Source organism: Nerophis ophidion, linkage group LG06 (assembly GCF_033978795.1).
Source record: "Nerophis ophidion isolate RoL-2023_Sa linkage group LG06, RoL_Noph_v1.0, whole genome shotgun sequence".
Lineage (NCBI taxonomy): Eukaryota > Metazoa > Chordata > Actinopteri > Syngnathiformes > Syngnathidae > Nerophis > Nerophis ophidion.
In genome coordinates this window covers 22,586,879-22,607,168 of record NC_084616.1, presented here as the reverse complement: position 1 = coordinate 22,607,168, position 20,290 = coordinate 22,586,879, and the positions used below count along the sequence as shown (strand labels likewise).

The 20,290-nt window shown below is 38.9% G+C and overlaps 1 protein-coding gene across 3 annotated transcripts in view; it reads left to right on the top strand.

The window, feature by feature from the left end:
• Window positions 1-20,290, top strand: part of flna (filamin A, alpha (actin binding protein 280)) — a 109,578-nt gene that overhangs the window by 73,726 nt on the left and 15,562 nt on the right. The window contains exons 24-38 of one of the 3 annotated variants that reach the window (XM_061903106.1): window positions 1-44; window positions 112-274; window positions 351-511; window positions 2,725-2,892; window positions 6,029-6,152; window positions 6,230-6,386; window positions 6,454-6,643; window positions 9,402-9,425; window positions 11,697-11,944; window positions 13,445-13,519; window positions 16,103-16,202; window positions 16,273-16,413; window positions 16,478-16,606; window positions 16,699-16,872; window positions 19,831-19,992. The exon at window positions 1-44 is cut by the window's left edge and continues 130 nt beyond it. In XM_061903106.1, coding sequence (XP_061759090.1) covers window positions 1-44; window positions 112-274; window positions 351-511; window positions 2,725-2,892; window positions 6,029-6,152; window positions 6,230-6,386; window positions 6,454-6,643; window positions 9,402-9,425; window positions 11,697-11,944; window positions 13,445-13,519; window positions 16,103-16,202; window positions 16,273-16,413; window positions 16,478-16,606; window positions 16,699-16,872; window positions 19,831-19,992 — 2,060 coding nt within the window. The remainder of the gene's footprint in view (window positions 45-111; window positions 275-350; window positions 512-2,724; window positions 2,893-6,028; window positions 6,153-6,229; window positions 6,387-6,453; window positions 6,644-9,401; window positions 9,426-11,696; window positions 11,945-13,444; window positions 13,520-16,102; window positions 16,203-16,272; window positions 16,414-16,477; window positions 16,607-16,698; window positions 16,873-19,830; window positions 19,993-20,290) is intronic. The other 2 variants (XM_061903107.1, XM_061903108.1) reach the window with 2 other exon arrangements.

Genomic DNA, 20,290 nt, shown 5'->3' with positions numbered 1-20,290 from the left:
GGGAGACGGGACCTACACCGTGGAGTACACTCCCTACGAGGAAGGTGAGTGTCTTGTGGCCACGTGTCCGTTAGCAGGCCATGACTTTGCTGTTTGCTGCGTGTCCTTCAGGCCCGCACAGCGTGGAGGTCTGCTACGATGGCACCCCGGTGCCCAAGAGTCCGTTCCGCGTGGCCGTGACGGAAGGTTGCGATCCCGCTCGAGTGCGTGTTCATGGTCCCGGCCTGAAGAGCGGCACCACCAACAAGCCCAATAAGTTCACAGTGGAGACACGGTAAATGTTGCTGGAGATCTCTGCCAGCTTCTGGCCCGGTCAAGGTTTTCATGGGGTGTTCTCTTACTGCCCGTAGGGGAGCAGGTACAGGTGGTCTTGGGTTGGCCATGGAAGGTCCATCAGAGGCCAAAATGTCTTGCACGGATAACAAGGACGGCAGCTGCAGTGTGGACTATGTCCCCTATGAACCTGGGATGTACAACCTCAACATAACTTATGGAGGACAACCCATCACTGGTACTTATCTTGGACTAATATGACTTGTAGATGTCACACTTGTCTTGTATTTGAAGTCTAAAAACATTCTTAACCCACTCAAATGTTAACCCTGAATTGGTATCCTAGTCTTGATTTTAATGTTATTAAATAATCATTAAGTTACAGTTTAAAAATATAAACCTTGTCAAATGATTACGCCTAAACCAGCATTTACAACATGCAGAACAAAGTTTAGGTCAGACTGAATCCAAAATTAATTTTTAAAATATCAACATAATATCAAAATCAAATTTACAGGATTTTATTGACTCATTTTCTTCAACAGACGTACTCGCATGGTTTATTCTGTACAGATGCACCATCTACAACAAAACTTGTGATTTGGACTCATTTTATTTCACACCAAGTTAGGATAGATGTTTGTATTAAATGTGTCCCCAGTCATAAGAGCAACAATGTTAATATTATCAGAAGCATTTTTTTGGGTAGAAATGTCGCAGGTTACATTACCAAAATCTTTGACAAAGCATGAACGCAACAATCCACATTTTGTATCATTACTATCATTAAAGTAGCGTAAGTACGTAGTGTCCCAACACCAAAGTGTCGCTTCTATCGTAACGGCACATAGCTCCGCCCTTTTTGAAGTCCTGATTCTTGGATACAAAGAATTGCTAGTACGACATCCAGTGGACACATTTAGAAAAGCAGTTTCTTTCGTCCAAAATTTTCAGATCATTTTAATACTTGGCAAACTTCTCTGCGGGCCTTTTTAAAAACGTGTTTGTGGGCCTAATCTGGCCCCCGGGCTGTATGTTCAACACCCTTGCGGTAAAGGTAAAAAAAAATTAAACACAAATATTACGAGTCTGAAGCGACTTGGATGAGAATCAGCACCTCCAAGTCCATGGTTCTCGCTCGGAAAAGGGGTGGAGTGCCATCTCCGGGTTGGGGAGGAGATCTTGCCCCAAGTGAAGGAGTTCAAGTACCTCTGAATCTTGCTCACCAGTGAGGGAAGAGTGGATCGTGAGATCTGTGCGGCGTCTTCAGTAATGCGGACGTTGTATCGATCCGTTATGGTGAAGGAGCTGAGCCGGAAAGCAAAGCTCTCAATTTACCATACGTTCCCATCCTCATGTATGGTCATGACCGAAAGGTCAAGATCACGGGTACAAACAGCTGAAATGAGTTTCCTCTGCCGGGTGGTGGGGCTCTCCCTTAGAGACAGGGTGAGAAGCTCTGCCATCCGGGAGGAACTCAAACTAAAGCCGCTGCTCCTCCACACCGAGAGGAGCCAGATGAGGTGATTTGGGAATCTGGTCAGGATGCCACCCGAACGCCTCCCTAGGGAGGTGTTTCGGGCACGTCCGACCGGTAGGAGGCCACATGGAAGACCCAGGACACGTTGGAAGACTATCTCTCCAGGCTGGCCTGGGAACGCCTCGGGGTCCCCTGGGAGGAGCTGGATGAAGTGGCTGGGAGAGGGAAGTCTGGGCTTTCCTGCTTAGGCTGACGCCCCCGCTACCCGACCTCTGATAAGCGGAAGAAGATTAATGGATAGATGGAACAAATATTACAATCATGCAGTGCTCCAATAAGTTGGTAAATGCTTACTGTCACTCATTACTGCCACAAGTGGTGGAAAAGTATTACTGCAACCCAGAGGAAGCACTGCTGGAAAACGCATTTTGTCTGGCTGCCAAAGTGTTTCTCAGCTGTGGCCGCAGCGGTACTCATTTGTAGTACTTTTTCCACCACTTGTGGCAGTAATGTCAATATCAAACAGAAGAAGTCGGAAGCTGAAGCCTTAAAGTTTAAGCACAAAAATTATGACTAAAGTGTTGATGCTGTAGCTATATGTACTGTAATTTCATCTACAGTTTAAGACTCATTCAGTATTTAGTTCATAAAATTTATATTTTAGCACTGCGTAATTTTATGTAAATGTATTTCCTTTCTTTTGCGGTATTGTAATCAGCCTGACAGAAGTCTTGATAATGATCTGTGTGAACACATGCTTTCATATCATTGGACAAGGTTCGTCTTGTTAAACTTAGATATAATTATTGAATACAATTTAAAACCAAGAGTAAGATGACTAGTTCAGTGTTAATAATTGATTGGGCCATGGGCCCCTCTGTAGTGGAAAAGTTGTGCCCTTCTTTCTAAGAAGATAATTTAGCTGGGACCTTACCCAACTTCCAAAACCTTTTCCTGGTGTGTTGTTGCAGGAAGTCCCTTCTCCGTGCCTGTCAGTGACACGGTGGACAGTTCCAAGGTGAAATGCCAAGGTCCAGGGCTGGGCACCAATGTCAGGGCCAATATTCCTCAGGCCTTCACAGTAGACGCCTCCAAAGCTGGAGTGGCGCCGCTGCAGGTTCGCGTGCAGGGACCCAAAGGTATGTTCCGAAGCGCACACCAGGGGTGTCTCAGGTTTTCCCACTGATGGCCGCACACTGAAAAGTCAAAGCAAGCGGTGAGGGGGGGCGGCATTTTGATATTTTTCATTTTCAAAACAATACATATCTTTCACCATTAAGTCTCCCTTTTAAGCTTGGAAGAGTTTCATAAAAATGTACAAAATAAGTAATGGTAAACTTTTTTTTTTTTTTTTTTTTATATCTATGATTGAATTACTAGCTCTAATTGACATTATCTGGTCTTTTATGTTTTATGCCAAAACAGAAAATATGCAACGTTTTCCCCCCCAAAAAGTTTAAAAGTTGAATATTTGATGAATGTATCTTATGAACATTCCAAAAGGGTCTCAGCCATCTTAGTAAAATTTTCTTTTTTTTTTTTTTTTTTTACTTTCAGGGCTTAAATCTCGAGATCAACTTTTGATCGATCCATTGATCTAGTTTTTCCCCTTTTTGTCAAAATTGTAAATGTATTTTTATTGTAAAAACACACTATGCAATATTTCCTCCCAAAAATTCAGAAGTCAATTATTTAGGTAATTGGAGCCTTGAATAGGTTAATTCACAACAATGATTTTGATTCACAGCAATGGTTTGAGCATTTAGTTTTTAAATAAAATGACACTTGAGGGTCCCACTCAAAAGTTTAATTGCTCTTTTTGGCATAGAAAACTGTTTAGGGCAAACACACAAAATGTGCAATATTTTTGCCACCAAAAAATGTCAGTAATTGGAGCCTCAGAAAGGTAAATTCTTAATTTCATTGGGGTTTTTTATAATTTTTTTTAAATAATTTTTTGAGCAATGACGGTTTAAAAAGAAGTCAAACTAAAATTTCCGGGAGCCAAAAGTTCTCCCATAACAAGTGTTAAGTCTTACTTGTTTTCTCCGTTTACAGCAGGTCTCTAGAGCAACTTCATTTACAACTGTTCGTTAATTATAGGTTTTATTTCTTTTATGTATTGTATTGCCTTTTTTGTCATAGAACACTTATGGCACAAAAATATGCTATATTTTCACAGCAAATAATTTCAATGGTATTTTTGATATGAAGTAATTGGAGCCTCAAAAAGATCAATAATGGACATTGATCTTGATCCATAAGTGTTTAAAAAATACATTGGACCCCCTTCTCATAAGTGTTAAAAGTAATTTTGTTTTACTTTGAATGCTTAAATTTTTAATTTTCCTGAAGGCATCAAAGTACTATTTATCCATCTATTTCTAGATCCACTTCAGATCTATCTGTTGATATTAAGGTTTTGTATTTGTTTTTGTATGTTTTTATTTACTGCCTGTAAAGATGCCGAGGAAAAAGTCCCACTAAAATTATTGGGGATCCAATAGTGCCCCACTCATAAGTATTAAGTCCTACATTGTTTTTTCCCAACGTTTACATTGTCTCCAGATCAACTTCATTTACATCTGTTCATTGATTTAAAGGTTTTTATTTTTCCATGTATTTTAATTGCTCTTTTTAGCATAGAAAACTGTTTAGGGCAAACACACAAAATGTGCAATATTTTTGCCACCAAAAAATGTCAGTAATTGGAGCCTCAGAAGGTCAATTCTTAATTTCATTGTTTTTTTTTTGTTTTTTTATATATATATATGTGTATATATATATATATATATATGTGTGTGTGTATGTGTGTATATGTGTGTGTGTGTGTGTATGTGTGTGTATATGTGTGTATGTGTATGTATATGTGTGTATGTATATGTGTGTATGTATATGTATGTGTGTATGTATATGTATGTGTGTATGTATGTATATATGTGTATGTGTGTGTGTGTGTGTGTGTATGTATGTATGTATATATATGTTTTTGAAGCAATGGCAGTTTAAAAAGAAAAAGTTAAAACATTTTTTGGGGGGAGCCAAAAGTTCCCCAATAACAAGTGTTAAGTCTTACTTGTTTTCTCCGTTTACAGCAAGTCTCTAGAGCAACTTCATTTACAACTGTTCGTTGATTATAGGTTTTAATTTTTTTCATGTATTTTATTGCCTTTTTTGTCATAGAACACTTATGGCACAAAAATATGCTATTTTCACCACAAATAATTTCAATAGTATTTTTGTTGTGAAGTAATTGGGGCCTCAAAAAGGTCAATTCATAATTTCATTGATTAGAATTATTTTGAAAGTTAAAAAAAAAAAAAAATTGAAATCGATTAGCGCCCAACTCAAGTCCTACATTTTGTTTACTATCGACACCAACTATAACGAGTGAAACGCTTTTTCTTTTGGCGCAAACAAAATATGCAATATTTTCCCCCAAAAAATCCTAAGTGTTATTGTTGGAGCCTTGACTGGGTCAACCATTCATAACTTTTAGATTCATAATTCAGCAATGACAGTTTAAAGGTGGTTATTAGAATCAACGTTGCAACTTTTTCTCGTTGGATTTCGCCAGTTTGCTCTTATATTCCACTTTTTTATTTTTATTTTTTTTATTTTAAACGTGCCGCTTTGGGCCACAAATGGGGGCCCCCTGGCATACATGTTTGTAAACTATGATTTGGGGGAAAAAGTTGACGGCAACATGTTTGCTTGTATATTTTTGAATTACGTTATTTATTCTGATTACGAAGTTTACTTAAATGACCATGTTTGCTGGGATTCCGATGTTTGCTTGGATTACGATATTTACTTTAACGATGTTTGGATTACGATATTTTCTTAAATTAATATGGATGCTCTGATTACGATATTTACTTTATTTACAATGTTTGCCTGGATTACGATATTTACTTAAATTTGCTCTGATTACAAAATGTACTTAAATCACAATGTTTGCTGGGATTGCAATATTTGCTCTTACTACGAAGTTTACTTAAATTTCGATGTTTGGATTACGATATTTACTTATGATGGATGCTTGGGTTACGATGTTTGCCTGAATTACGATATTTACACTTATTTGCTCTGATTACAAAGTTTACTTAAATTACAATGTTTGCTTGGATTGCAATATTTACTTAAATTTGAATATTTGCTCTGATTACGAAGTTTACTTAAATTACGATATTTACTTAAATGACTGTGTGCTTGGATTACGATATTTTCTTAAATTTAAGATGCTTGCTGGAATATGATGTTTGTGCGTGTCAGGAGTGGTGGAACCTGCAGAAATCCTGGATAACGGCGACCAAACACACACTGTCAACTACGTTCCTACGAGAGAGGGTCCGTATTCCATCAATGTCTTGTATGCGGACGAGGAGATCCCGCGCAGGTACTGCCATGGCACAGCTGGTAACATCGGTGGACTCTCCCGCCTCGTATGACACCAGAACATGTCACCTGTGTCAGCCCTTACAAGGTCAAAGTGCTGCCCACCCACGATGCCAGCAAAGTGCGTGCTAGTGGACCTGGTCTCAACACCACGGGTGTGCCTGCTTCTCTGCCTGTGGAGTTCACCATCGATGCCAAAGACGCCGGAGAGGGTCTGCTGGCGGTGCAGATCACGGTGAGCGCTGGTCGGCGTGAAAACACATTGCGTGATCCGAATGTAAATGAGAAACTGTCCCCTTCAGGACCCAGAAGGAAAACCGAAGAAGGCCAACATTCGGGACAACCATGACGGGACCTACCTGGTGTCGTACGTGCCGGACATGACGGGCAGATACACCATCTTGGTTAAATATGGAGGAGACGAGATCCCGTATTCGCCGTATCGCATCCGGGCCCTACCCACAGGAGATGCCAGCAAGTGCACCGTCACAGGTATGCAACCCTCACGCTGTTTTATAAAACATTTACAGTCTTATTTTTAAATACAAATCTGAATTTAGCATTCACTCAACGTATTTAAAGTCTGACTGATGTACGTGTCCGTAGGGATGGCTACCTTTCACATTTGAAAATGACCGAACGTCAACATACCCCACATTTCTCAATGGATTACAACTGTTTCAAAGTCAAAATACTCCTTACTCTTGTTAACTGCTAGCATATTAACTTTTTAGCTATTTACGCAGCCGTACACCTTGTTCATATAATTTTGTAAGTGACACATGTTAGCGGTCAGCATTTTAATGTAACAATGCTAACTTTTTTTTGTTAATTTTGCAAACATTTACCCCAGAGTAATATAACTTGATACTTGACATATGTTAACAGTTAGTACACTAACATTGGCATGCGAGCATAACAAACATAAGCATGCTAACTTGTGAGTTAATTTAACACTTGAGCAAATTTCACAGCTGTACACTTGGTACGTGACACAGGGTAACTTTTTGGGCTAAATATATTAATGTTGCAACCAATTATCCCAGTCACACAACTTGGCAATTGCTAACGGTTAACATGTTAATGTGGTTATGCTAGGATAACTAACATTAGCTAGCTAACTTTTCAGTTAACTTTATACTTTTTTTTTTTTAGCATGCTAACACAATCAACACTGGTACAACTTTTGTTACTTTTTAGACTTTTTTTTTTTTGTTGTTGCAAATTTCACAGCCATATACTTTGTATGTGCCACACGGTAACCTTTTTTGGCCAAAAATTTTTTTGCTAACTTTGCAACTGTTCACCCCAGAGTCATATAACTTGATACTTTACATTTATCAACGATTAACATGTTAATGTTGGCATGGTAGTGTAACTAACATTAGCATGTTAACTTTTCAGTTCATTTTACACTTAAATTTTTTTTTTTTTTTAAGACAAAACGTTTTGGGCTAATGTTGGGACGTTAACCTTATCATGCTAGCCTAACTAATAACATTAGCTTGCTAACTTTAATTAATTTTACCCTTTTTGTTTTTAGCAAATGTACATGTGGAACGTGACAACTTTTTGGCAAGTTATTTTTTTTCTAATTTTGCAACCGTTTATTCCAGAGTTATGTAACATGATACGTGTCATATGCTAACTGTTAACACAGTAAACATTGGCATGCTAACGTTTTAATTAAATTTGCGCTTTTTCGTTCAGAAAATTTCCCAGCTGTACACCTTAGTCATATAACTTGGTACATGACATGTTAATGTTATCATGCTGAGTTATTTTGCAAGAGTAATATAACTTTAATACTTGACATGTGCTAAATGTTAGGATGTTAACTTTATCATGATAGCATTGCTAGTGTAGCTTGCTAACTTAAATTAATTTCACACTTTTTTAGCAAATTTCACAGCTGTACACTTTAACGATTTTTGCAATTTTTTTTTGCTAATTTTGCAACCGCTTAACCTGAGTCATTAAGCTTGATATTTGACATATGCTAACTGTTAACATGTTATCATCGCCATGCTAACTTTTCAGTTCATTTTATACTTATTTTAGCAAATTTCGCAGCCATACACCTTAGTCATAACTTGGTATGTGATACGTTAACAGTTAGCGTGTTAATGTTACCATGCTAACTTTATTTTTGCTAATTTTGCAAGTTTAACCCGAGTCATATAACTTGATACTTGACATATACTGACTGTTAGCGGGCTAGCATAACCAGCATTAGCATGCTAACTTTTTAGTTACTTTTACACTTTTTTTTTTTTTTTTTTAGCAAATTTCCCTGCCATACACTTGGTACGTGACACATGTCAACGTTCTTTGGCAAAAATTATTTGGGATAATTTTGCAACCTACAAAGTGTTCATTCATACAGTATTATCCTTATTAGACACAGGTTATTTGATTACCTTGCATCTTAGTGGTTTTAACAAATTAAGCGTTAATTGCCATGTAAAATCAATATTGCTATTTAGTAGCATGTATATGGAATATGTAATGTAAATTAGCATTGAGCTAGCGGATGTTGAAGTAGAGCCATGTGTGAATTTAATCAGGCGTTCTTGCTTTGTTGGCTTAGAAAAGTACAACACTGCTTCAAGATGCAGTACACTACGAATACGCTGGTTTGCCCGCCAAGCATTTGAGCCGGTGCCCAGTTGGATTTGGATTTTACGTGAATCTGTACTAATTATGTAGCCATCTCTACATGTCAGTACTCGCCCCTTGATCTTAAGCTTTGACAAAGGTGACTGACTGGGAGCGTGAGATTACACCGAAAAGAAGTTCCCACCGTGCGATTGTTTGGATTTTCATCAGCGGGTCAAAGAGAGGGTCCACGGACACGCCACTTGCTTTTAACCTCCTTGAGGAAATTTGAATTATGAGACCATTTTACCCAGGGTTATCCTTTTCATGCGCTCCCAAATATTTTTTGGACCTGTGCCCATTAATGTCAGCATGTCTGCAGGTTTAATGCAAGAACTAAATTCTGCTTTTATTTTTGAAAACTTTCTATGCATTGTGCTTTTTGTGTCACCCCTCCTTTGCCCCCTCCCCTCCACACACACACACACACACACACACACCCACACCATTTCACGCTGCTTACATCACTGTTTTTGTTGTTTTTTTGGAGCACAATTTTTGCCTCCTACCACCCGCGCCTCCACCTGACTATCTTGTGTTTGACTTTTTGTCTCTTGTTCATCCTGTCCCTTGTCACCGTTCCCACTATCAGTCTCAATCGGCGGTCACGGTTTAGGTAAGCCCACGGAACGACTTTGTACTGTAGACACTTGCCTATCTCAGCATGGATACTAGTGGCCCCTGTTTTAAACCTGGGTTCTAATTCTCTTCAACTAAATTGGTCATATCTCCTCCTTGATCTGTTACTGTACACATCTCAAAAAATACTCACTAATCCCAACTAAAACCAGGAAAGCATGCTTGAATGGTACTCTGGCTAATCAAGTTCTGCATAGAAATGATGTAACAATGGGTTTCTAGGTTTAATGTGACTAGATTCCGTCTTTACAGGAGGTCTGGGTTAGGTTTTGCCTCGTTGAGAATCCTGCACGTGACTGAAGTTTTAAGAGTTGGATGGTTGGTTCATTCAGAGGTTCCTAATCTTTTTGATCTTGAGGCCAACTTTTCTACGCAACTATTAACACTGCTAGCATGATAACATGAGAAACAGTAGGCCTACTGAGAAGACTCAAAGTATTAACATTTATAATTTCGAACTCTAAACATACACATTGTTAAAATGGTAGCAAAACGTACTAGTTCATGCTAAAGGAACATGAGAACAGTTGACATACTTGTAAGATGGCGCTGAGTATCAAAATTCATGAATTTTAGGTTTTATGAATGACTTGGTAAAAATGCTAGTATAAAACATAGAAGTTGGCATATTAATATATGGCACCAAGTATCAAAATTTTAGGTTTAAACGTACAAAATTTGCTAAAATGTTAGCATAAAACATGCTAACGCAAGATAAAGTAACATGAGAAAAGTTAAGTGCCAATGATTGTCACACACACACACTAGGTGTGGCTAAAGGTGTCCTCTGCATTTGACCCATCCCCTTGTTTACCCCCTGGGAGGTGAGGGGAGCAGTAGGCAGCAGCGGTGCCGCGTCCGGGAATAATTTGTGGTGATTTAACCCCCCATTCCAACCCTTGATGCTGAGCGCCAAGCAGGGAGGTAATGGGTCCCATTTTTATAGTCTTTGGTATGACTCAGCCGGGGTTTGAACTCCCAACCTACCGATCTCAGGGCAGACACTCTAACCACTAGGCCACTGAAAAGGTGACATGCTTGTAAGACGGTGTCAAGTATTACAATCAATGTATTTTAGGTTTCAATAAATAACTTTGCAAAAATGCTAGCATAAAACATATGAGAAGTTAGCATACTTGTAAGTTGGTGCAAAGTATCAAAATTCATGATTTTTAGGTTTAGACCTTCAAAATTTGCTTAAATGTTAGCCCCGTCTTGCAAGTATGCTAAATTCAATGTTTTATGCTGAGTATCGAAATTCATGATTTTTAGGTTTAAACTTTCAAAATTTGCTAAAATGTTAGCATAAAACGTGCTACAGCATGCCAAAGGAACACGAGAACGGTTGACATACTTGTAAGATAGCACCAAGTTTTAAAATACATGATATTTAGGTTTCTATGAATAACATAGCAAAAATGCTTGCATAAAACACTGCACTAGCATACTTGTAAAATTGCAGGAAGTATCAATGATTTTGAGGTTGACACATAGAAAATGTTACCATAAAATATGCTAAGGCATGCTAAAGGAACCCGAGGACAGTTGACATACTTGTAAGTTGGTGCCAAGTATTAAAATACATGATTTTTAAGTTTCTATGAATAAATGAGTAAAAATGCCAGTATAAAACATAGACGTTGGCGCAAAGTATCAAAATCTCTGATTTCCCGCTGTTAATCACAAAGATTCAAGTCAGGTTGATTACAAAATAAACACAAATTAATGCAGAAGAAGGGACTCTTAAACTGATGAAAAATACATTTACTTACAATTATGCTGTGTTTGAATATATTGTAACTAAATTGATAATTGTTTCTTTACTAAACTGATAAAGGAAAAACTAGTTTCACCACTAGTCATAATTTTTTCACTTAAAAAAAAAAAACTGGTTTTAGCTCAAGGCTTCTTCTGTTTGATATCATCATTACTGCCACAAGTGGTGAAAAAGTGTATTACAACTGCTGCGCCCATATGGTTAAACACTGTTAATTTGCTGCAGTGAGCTCAAACAACCACTGGGTAGCATTTATGAGCAGATATCGTATCATCTCTTTCGATCGTATTAAGTCTTCACATGGAGGAAACGCCATGGCGGTGCGTTGTTGACTTGCGGGACAAGGCAAAAAGTAATCCAGACCTCCACTGTACCTTGTCTTGGTTGTGGAATGTGCATGCTGAGCGCATAAAAGAACGCTTTGCGTAACTTGCTCATTAATCTCTAATTGGCATCTTTGGAATGCCGCAGGTGCCGGTGTCGGACCGACCATTCAGATCGGGGAACAGACTGTCATCACCGTGGACGCCAAGGCTGCCGGGAAAGGCAAGGTGACCTGCAGCGTGTACACGCCGGAAGGGGTGGAGCTGGACGTAGACGTGGTGGAGAATGAGGACGGGACCTTCGACATCTTTTACACAGCGCCGCAGCCCGGCGAGTATGTCATCTGTGTCCGCTTCGGAGGCGAGCACATCCCCAACAGTCCCTTCCAAGTCACGGTGAGTGTGCCTTGTCGCGCCTATCTTCCACGTAAACAAACTGCCACTTCCTGTTTATTTTTGTTGGAGGCTGGAGAGAAATGTCCATTTGTGCAATCAAACTGTTTTTGAAATGAAAATACATTATCCAATACTTATTTTGTTTAAAAATCAAGAACTTGTCCTCAAACTAAAGTACCGTAATTTTCATACTATACTACTTTTTTCATACCCTTTGAATCATGTGACTAAAATATATATTTTTGTCTTTGCCGGTGGCAACTGAATACCACTGCGGCCCATACGGACCACAGCTGAGAAACTTTTTTTCGGCGACATTTTTTGGCAACCCTCTAGGGGGCGCTCGCGGTTATATTCAAACACTTTGCTGTTGGTGTGTTAGGGTGAGCAAATCAATCAATCCTTTTATCCTACTTGTCTGGCTGTAAGCTTGTCAATATCCCCGTTCTTATCCTTTTTGACCTCGGGGCCCAACTTTTCCACTACAGAGTGGCACGGACGGGCCCACTAAAATATTAACACTGAAATAGTAATCTTACTTTTGATTATATTCTTATTCAGTAATGATATCTAACCTACTTAGAGCATGTGTTAATCGCAAAGAATATTATTTACATAACGCGTTAACCTTACTTAGAAAACTAAGTACTAACCAAGGAACTCATAAATTACGGAGAATAAATGTACATTTATGTTGTGCTGAAATAAACTAAATTAAAAATAAATGATTAACTATAGTGCAAACTAAAATACAGTTTCAAACCTTTTGTCATAAGTTTTGCGCTTAAGTAACTTTTCTTTGACTTTAGCTCCAAACTTTGAGTTTGTCGTTACTGCCACAAGTGGTGAAAAAGTGTATTACAACTGGGTACTGCTGCAGCCCATACAAACCACAGCTGAGAATTTTTGGCGACCCAACAATGGGCCCCAGCCCTAAGGTTAAGAAACACTGCCCTTAGTGTATTGTAAACATGGCGTCAATGGTGTGGGACTTCTCCACCTATTCAGAAGACATTTGGCACCAAATGTTCTGCAAATATCCCGCGAGGAGGGTTAAAAAAACATCAACACATCGAACCTTAACTTCATGAATGGGTGTTTTCAAGGTGCACAAAGACACCTTCCTATGTTTTTTGAAAAGTGCAAAAAGTTTGCCAAAGACGACCCGAGGGCCAAAGCGATCTGATACTATGGAAACGATGGCGCCGGACGACTAGCCGGTTACCAGGGTTTTAGACTTTTTGTCAGCGTAAATCTTGGGTCTCTCTGTCGAATCCACCTTTTGATGAGGTGTGCGCCAAGTCCGCCTAAGTCTTAAAATTTTGAGAAACGGGAATTTAAAAACACTGAATCCCTAATTATGGTACCTGTAGGGGACTTAATGGATCCCCCAGAAAGCTGGTTCGAAGTCTTTCCTTGGTCTTTGATCCAGTTTCTCCCAAAGGACAATGTTTCATTTCCCTCCAACCCTCTCTATTCCCCCAACCTGTCGCCCCTCAGGCACTGGAGGGATCTCCATCAGACCAGCTCATGCAGCAGAGCCAAATGCCCCAGTACTACGCTCAACAGCCCTGGGTACCTCAGAACTCTGTCCCACCTCCTTTCCTCGTGTCTGTCAGTCATCTCTCGCCTTCCTCTGCTCTGCGCCACCAAACATGGCCGACACCGTCGGTGTTTCACCTCTGACGGGGCCTCCTCACCCTTTCCCCTTCGTTTCATTACCAGGGTTCCTAACATGGACAATGCAACAGAGCTGCTCAGTAACATGAAAAAAGCACTGGTCAATATTCTTCTATTGAGTCGTCAGGACATTGGCATGAAATTCAAAACCAATCAGTTTAAAGTTTAAACCGCTTTGTTGTCCCGTGCTCTTTGACAAACTTACTGAGCGGACAAATGATCTGCGTTGACGGCCATCCATGTGGACGCGTCTGCTGAGTCACTAAACTCTCCTTTGCCTCTGCAGTCCTCATCTCATTCTCATCATCATGACCATGATCACCACTGTCAATCATCTCATGTCCATCTCCAGTTTCTGTCGTGTCTTCTGGTACTCGTTACTCAATCGGTATCGTAAAAAAAAGTATGTGATCGAACGCCGATCACAAAATTAGCCGCTCTGGCAGATTTTTGTTGGTTCCCCCCCTTCACTAGTTAGCAGCTAAATGTACGCTCTCCTAAATTTATGCTCATTGCCTCTAATGCGGCAAATACTGGGGCTGTCAAAAAAAAAAAAAAAATGTTTTCGAATGAATCGCAATTTAACCATTTTTCATCCAAAAAATTCCAATCAAATTTTGTGCTACCCTAACATTCACAGCCCGAGTGGACACACTTCCCTAAACTAATAATCATGGTCTCTAAAGCGGCAAGTACTAGGGGTGTCAAATCTTTAAATGAATCACCATTTGTTACGATTCTTAATCGCATAAAAAAAAATTATTATTTTTTTTTTAATTTTATTTTATTTGTCCTAGCCATTGTTGATATAGATCTATAGCTGCTGTACATATTTACTTTAGAAAAGAGAAGTGGTGGATACTTGTTTCCTTATTTGTATTTGCCATATTAAATGTTTAAGTAGAATTTTTTTCAACAAAACCAGTTTTCTTTTACAAGTTTAAGTAATGTACAAATTTATCACAGCTGTTTATTTTATGAAGGAGTGTAGTTAATCATAGAACTTATTAAAGTACTAATTTTGAACCGTGAATCAAGAATAGATTCTGAATCATATTGTGTGGTTCCCAAAGATTCACAGCCCTAGTGGGGACACTCCCCTAAACTAATAGGCAAATACTATGGCTCTCAAAAAAAAAAAAAAAAAAAATTCAGAATGAATCTCCATTAACGATTCTTAATCGATTAAAAATAAAAATCCCAATTTTTTTGTTTTGTTTTAAATCCTGTCCACTGATGATGTAGATCTATATATGCTGTACAGATTTATTTTAGAAAAGAGAATTGTTGGATACTTCTATTGTTGCCATATCGGTATTTAACTTTATTAAATGTTTGAGTAGAATTTCGTTAACAAAACCAGTGTTTTTTTTAAGTAATATAGAAATGTATCAGAGCGGTTTTATCTATTTTATGGAATAGTTACCCCCAAGAATTTTATCGTGTGGTGCCCAAAGATTCACAGCCTTAGCAAAACAGTACATTTCTTACAAGTATTAATATCACTTGAGGGGCGATCCTGAACAAAAGCAAGCTATCTATCGCGCACTTTACATTGTAAAAATGACGATAGATTTTACGGTTAAATGTTTGTTTTTACAGCATACTACTATGAATTGGGAAAAAAAACTACCACTGTTTTTACTGTACAATTCTGTCAACTGAGCTGACAATTTGTTTACAGTAAAATCTACAGTGGTTTTTACGGTGTAATATTGTAAAATTACCTCTAACAATATAAAAACTGGCAGCTCAGTTGTCAGAATAAAAGTGGTACTGTTTCCTACTGTAGTACTGTTATTAAAAAAGTCAATTAATTCTGGCACCTACGTGGCCAATTTTCTTCCGTAAAAAAACACCATTTTACATTAATCTGGTGACTAAGACGCCTTTTTTTTACTGTACTATCTACAGTTTTTCTTATAGTGCACATAAAAAACGTGATTAAATGCGTAGGCAACACTGTTATGAGGGCAGCGATAACTGATTAACTGTTTAAAGAAAAGGAGTTTGACACCCCTGGTTAACTACAATGCGTAATTTAGGGAAAATAGTTTAAACAATTTTCTGTCTGACTGAACCAAAAAATGTTTTCAAATGCATCCATGTTAAAATTGCACTTTTTCCATGTGTTCATTCATAGAAAAAGAAAACCTCTGTGCTGACCCCTACGCCCTACAGTTTGTTTAAAGTTCTGCACACTCCATGATTTTTTTTTCTCTATTTTAATTGCTACACTCAGACTATTAATTGAACAGAATATAAATGTTAATCAATGCTGACCTGGATTTAAGAGTAATAGGCGGTAGTTTTTGTTGTGTACTGTTGTGTTGACTTTGTTTAAACGACTGCACGTAATCGGAATTGGCCGATCTCATTGATTGAAGATAGGGATGTTCCGATCAGGGTTTTACAATACCTGTTGTTCTCGTCCTGCCTCTTCAATACTGTGTAGCACAACTGCGCTCTGTCTCCTAGGCAACAGACAGGCCGCTGGGAATGAACGGTCTGGATGTGACGGGGCTCCGGCCCTTCGACCTGGTCATCCCCTTCACCATCCAGAAGGGAGAGATCACAGGTGGGACATCTGCCCAGCTGTCATTTCTGAGCACTGTGTCTAACTTCTGGGTCTTTCCTCAACTTTGAAGGCGAGGTCCGGATGCCGTCAGGCAAAGTGGCCAAACCTGACATCACAGACAACAAGGATGGCACGGTCACCGTCAAGTACGCGCCGGTGGAGGCTGGCCTACATGAGATGGACATCAAATACGATGGCATTCACATCCCCGGTATGATACTGGAGGCCCTGTAGTTGCAAGTCTGTGCCTTCATTCTCTTTGTTGGCGTTCGTAGGAAGTCCCCTGCAGTTTTATGTGGACTACATAAACAGTGGTAATGTCAGCGCTTATGGTCCCGGCCTCATCCATGGCACAGTCAACAAGCCTGCTGTCTTCACGGTCAACACGAAGGATGCCGGAGAAGGTACGTGTTTCAAGTGTCATAGAACGCCGTACAAGGTCCTGTATCTAAATGTGTATTTTCTTTTTTTTTTTAAATCTCGTTTCTTCGGCCAGGCGGTCTGTCTCTGGCCATTGAGGGGCCGTCCAAGGCAGACATCAGCTGCCTGGACAACCAGGACGGGACTTGCACTGTGTCCTACCTGCCCGTCCTGCCTGGAGACTACAGCATCCTGGTCAAATATAACGACAAGCACATTCCTGGCAGCCCCTTTTCTGCAAGGATTACTGGTAAAATATTAGTCATTTGGGTCGTGTGATGGTGTCAAAAGTTTGATTTTCAGATTAATCTCGATTCTTATTTGTAACTATTCTTAATCATAAAAAAAAAAAAAAGAATCAGTTTGTCCTGTCCAGACACACTTTTGTTGCCTTATTAAACAAAACACTTTATTTTAAGTAATATAAAAAAATATCAGCTGTTTTTCCAATTTATTCAAATATGTAGTTAATCATAGAAAAGGCAACAGATGTTAATAAAGTATTGTTTTTGAATCAAATCATTACCCCCAAAACTTGAATCGAATCTTGTGGTGCCCAAAGATTCACAGCCCTAATAGTTAAGATAAATCCCCCAACAAAAGAATTACATGACAGGGACGACATGGCGTAGTGCAGGGATCGGAAACCTTTTTTGGCTGAGAGCCATGAAAGCCAAATATTTCAAAATGTATTCCCTTGAGAGCCATATATTTTTTAACACTGAATACAGCTAAATGCGTGCATTTTTAAGTAAGACCAACGTTTTTAGAGTATAATAAGTCGCCTATGCTTTTTAATAACATTGTTATTCTAAAGCTAACCAATAATAAATAATACTTCTTCCCATTATTGCAACTTCTTGAACAGGTGGGATAGGAAATGGATGGTTGGATTAAAATGAATGACAATGTTATATAATTTGAACGTCATTTTTAACACTGTGATTACCAGCGGAATTATTCATTAATTATCGTGTTAAGCAATGTCAGGTAAGATTTATCTGAGAGCCAGATGCAGTCATCAAGAGCCACATCTGGCTCTAGAGCCATAGGTTCCCTACCCCTGGCGTAGTGGGTAGAGCGGCCATGGCAACGGCAGGGTTTCAGGTTCGCTCCCCGCCTCTTGCCATCCAAATCCCTGCTGTTGTGTCCTTGCCCCCGGTGCCACTGACACTGGTGAATGAATGATGGGTGGTGGTCGGAGGGGCCGTAGGCGCAAAATGGCAGCCACGCTTCCGTCAGTCTACCCCAGGGCAGCTGTGGCAACAAAAGTAGCTTACCACAACCAGGTGAGAATGAATGATGGGTTCTCACTTCTCTGTGAAGCGCTTTGAGTGTCTAGAAAAGCGCTATATAAATGTAATACATTACTATTTTTTGTAACCTTGTTTATTGGATTTTACTGATAGTTAAGCGGAATAGCCAAAAATGCATCAAATTGTTACCCCCAACAAGTAAAAAAACATGAAATAAAAACAAAACGGAATAAATTAAATGAAAAACAACAAACTGATATCAACATAAAAGACCGTTGCATTCCTGAATGGCCCTAGAGCAAGGATATTCAACTAAATTGTTTACGGGCCCACATTTTTAAAACACTAAGGGTGTTAAGTGTTTCTAAGAATCCGCTACAAAAATGTGAATAACATTTTTATTTTTATTTTTTTAAACTAAACTGGGCCACTAATTAAATGAAGACCTAAAATGGAACCTTAATGAACACCACTAAATAGGTTGAACAAATTTGGACTTCAGGGTAGATGACTGAATACATGATTTTTAATCCTCTAAAGAACATATACACTTTGAAGTCAAATCTATCCATCCATCCATTTCCTACCGCTTATTTTCATCCTTTTTCTACCGCTTATTCCCTTTGGGGTCGCGGGGGGCGCTGGTGCCTATCTCAGCTACAATCTGGCGGAAGGCGGCGTACACCCTGGACAAGTCGCGACCTCATCGCAGGGCCAACACTTAGCACATTTACATGCACTAATTCATTTGAAATTATCAACAAACTTAGACTGATTGGAAACCAGTTGTCCGGTTTAACATTTGGCTCACTGACCAGAATTTCCATGTTTCATATTCCCATCTCCAGTTATTTGTTAGCAAATACTGTGTACTTATATTTTTAATAGAATAGAAAGTTCTTTATAGATCCCTGGGGGAAATTCAGCAAGATACCTAAGGTCAAATGTAATGATGGTATTGATCCAGCAAATGAACATTATGAAACACTAAATGTTATTTAGCAGTGTGACCTTTGCGAACAAATCAAGTCTTTTAAACGGCTCTTAAGTGAACAATGAGAACAGATTCACCAGTTCATTTGGGAGCTGTTTTTATGCATATGCAAATCTAGTTTCTGCATTTGACCACACATGCGTGCCAACTGGATTAATGCATGGCAACTGGATTAAAAAAAATAGTCTGCATTAAAGAAAACTTTGGAGCACTTTTTTTTTTATATACAAAACTGTATAGCTTTTAAAAGAATGTTCGGGCATTTATTTTTTTCATTTATTTAACTCACTTTTTGCCTTCATTACTGTATTATGCAGAATAGTAGTTTAAGCCTATACACAGCAGGTAGGACCGGTTATCTTGTACTAATTTTTCTTATGTCCTAATTTTTATTGTAGTTTAAAAAAACAAACATATTGGTATAATACTGCACATTTTTTAGGTGAGGGAATGTTCAAAGTAGTGATGTCACTGCCAAAGCATATAAATATGGCAACTCCTGATGGAATACACACAAAAAATTATGTAATCAATATTTGAGAATCAAATATTGACTAAATATTTGTAATATTTAGTAATATCTGTAATATTTTTGTAAATTAAATCATTTTGATCTACATGTTAGTGTACAACTGACACCAGCGATTGTTTCCTTGATTTAAAAAAAACAATTTAAATAGTGAGCCAGTTTTTTGAACGGCTCTTTAAGACCAGTCTCTCGTTCAAGAGTCATAAATCCTATCTCTGGTGTCAATACAGGTAGTAAGTGTGCCGTACACTCCATCACTAGCTGTCATTAGCATTCTCTTCCTCTACTCACAATTTCCCAAACTGAAATGACCACAATCGACCCCTAATGTATGGATTAGAGCGTGTGAAAATAGAAATGTAATTATTTGGAAAATCGGACTAATTTAGTGCATATAAACGTATTGACTGATTCTGTTCCTGCCTCCAGGGGATGACTCCATGAGAATGTCCCATCTGAAAGTTGGATCAGCCGCTGACATTCCCCTGGACATCGGGGAGCTGGACCTGAGCCAGCTGACAGCCTCACTCACCACGCCCTCTGGTCGCGAGGAACCTTGCCTTCTGAAGATTCTGCGCAACGGCCACGTCGGTGAGTGTTAAACCAATATCCTTGATCCAAGGTTTGAGTCGCCTGCCTGAATATTTTCCCTCCTTTTTGGCCCAATGGAAGACCTTTTAGAAATGACTAGTTTGCTAGTTCTGCTCCGAGAAGATGAACAAAATGAATGCACTCTAGCGCTCTCACACATTTTATTCATGGTGTCATGAAATATCTGCCCCAAGAAATTGGAGGAGAATGTATGTGCTCGGTTCACACAAACTTGTCTTTCAGTTTCAATACCCGTCAAAACATATCAACCTGGGTGGACAAAAGAATGAGACGGGCA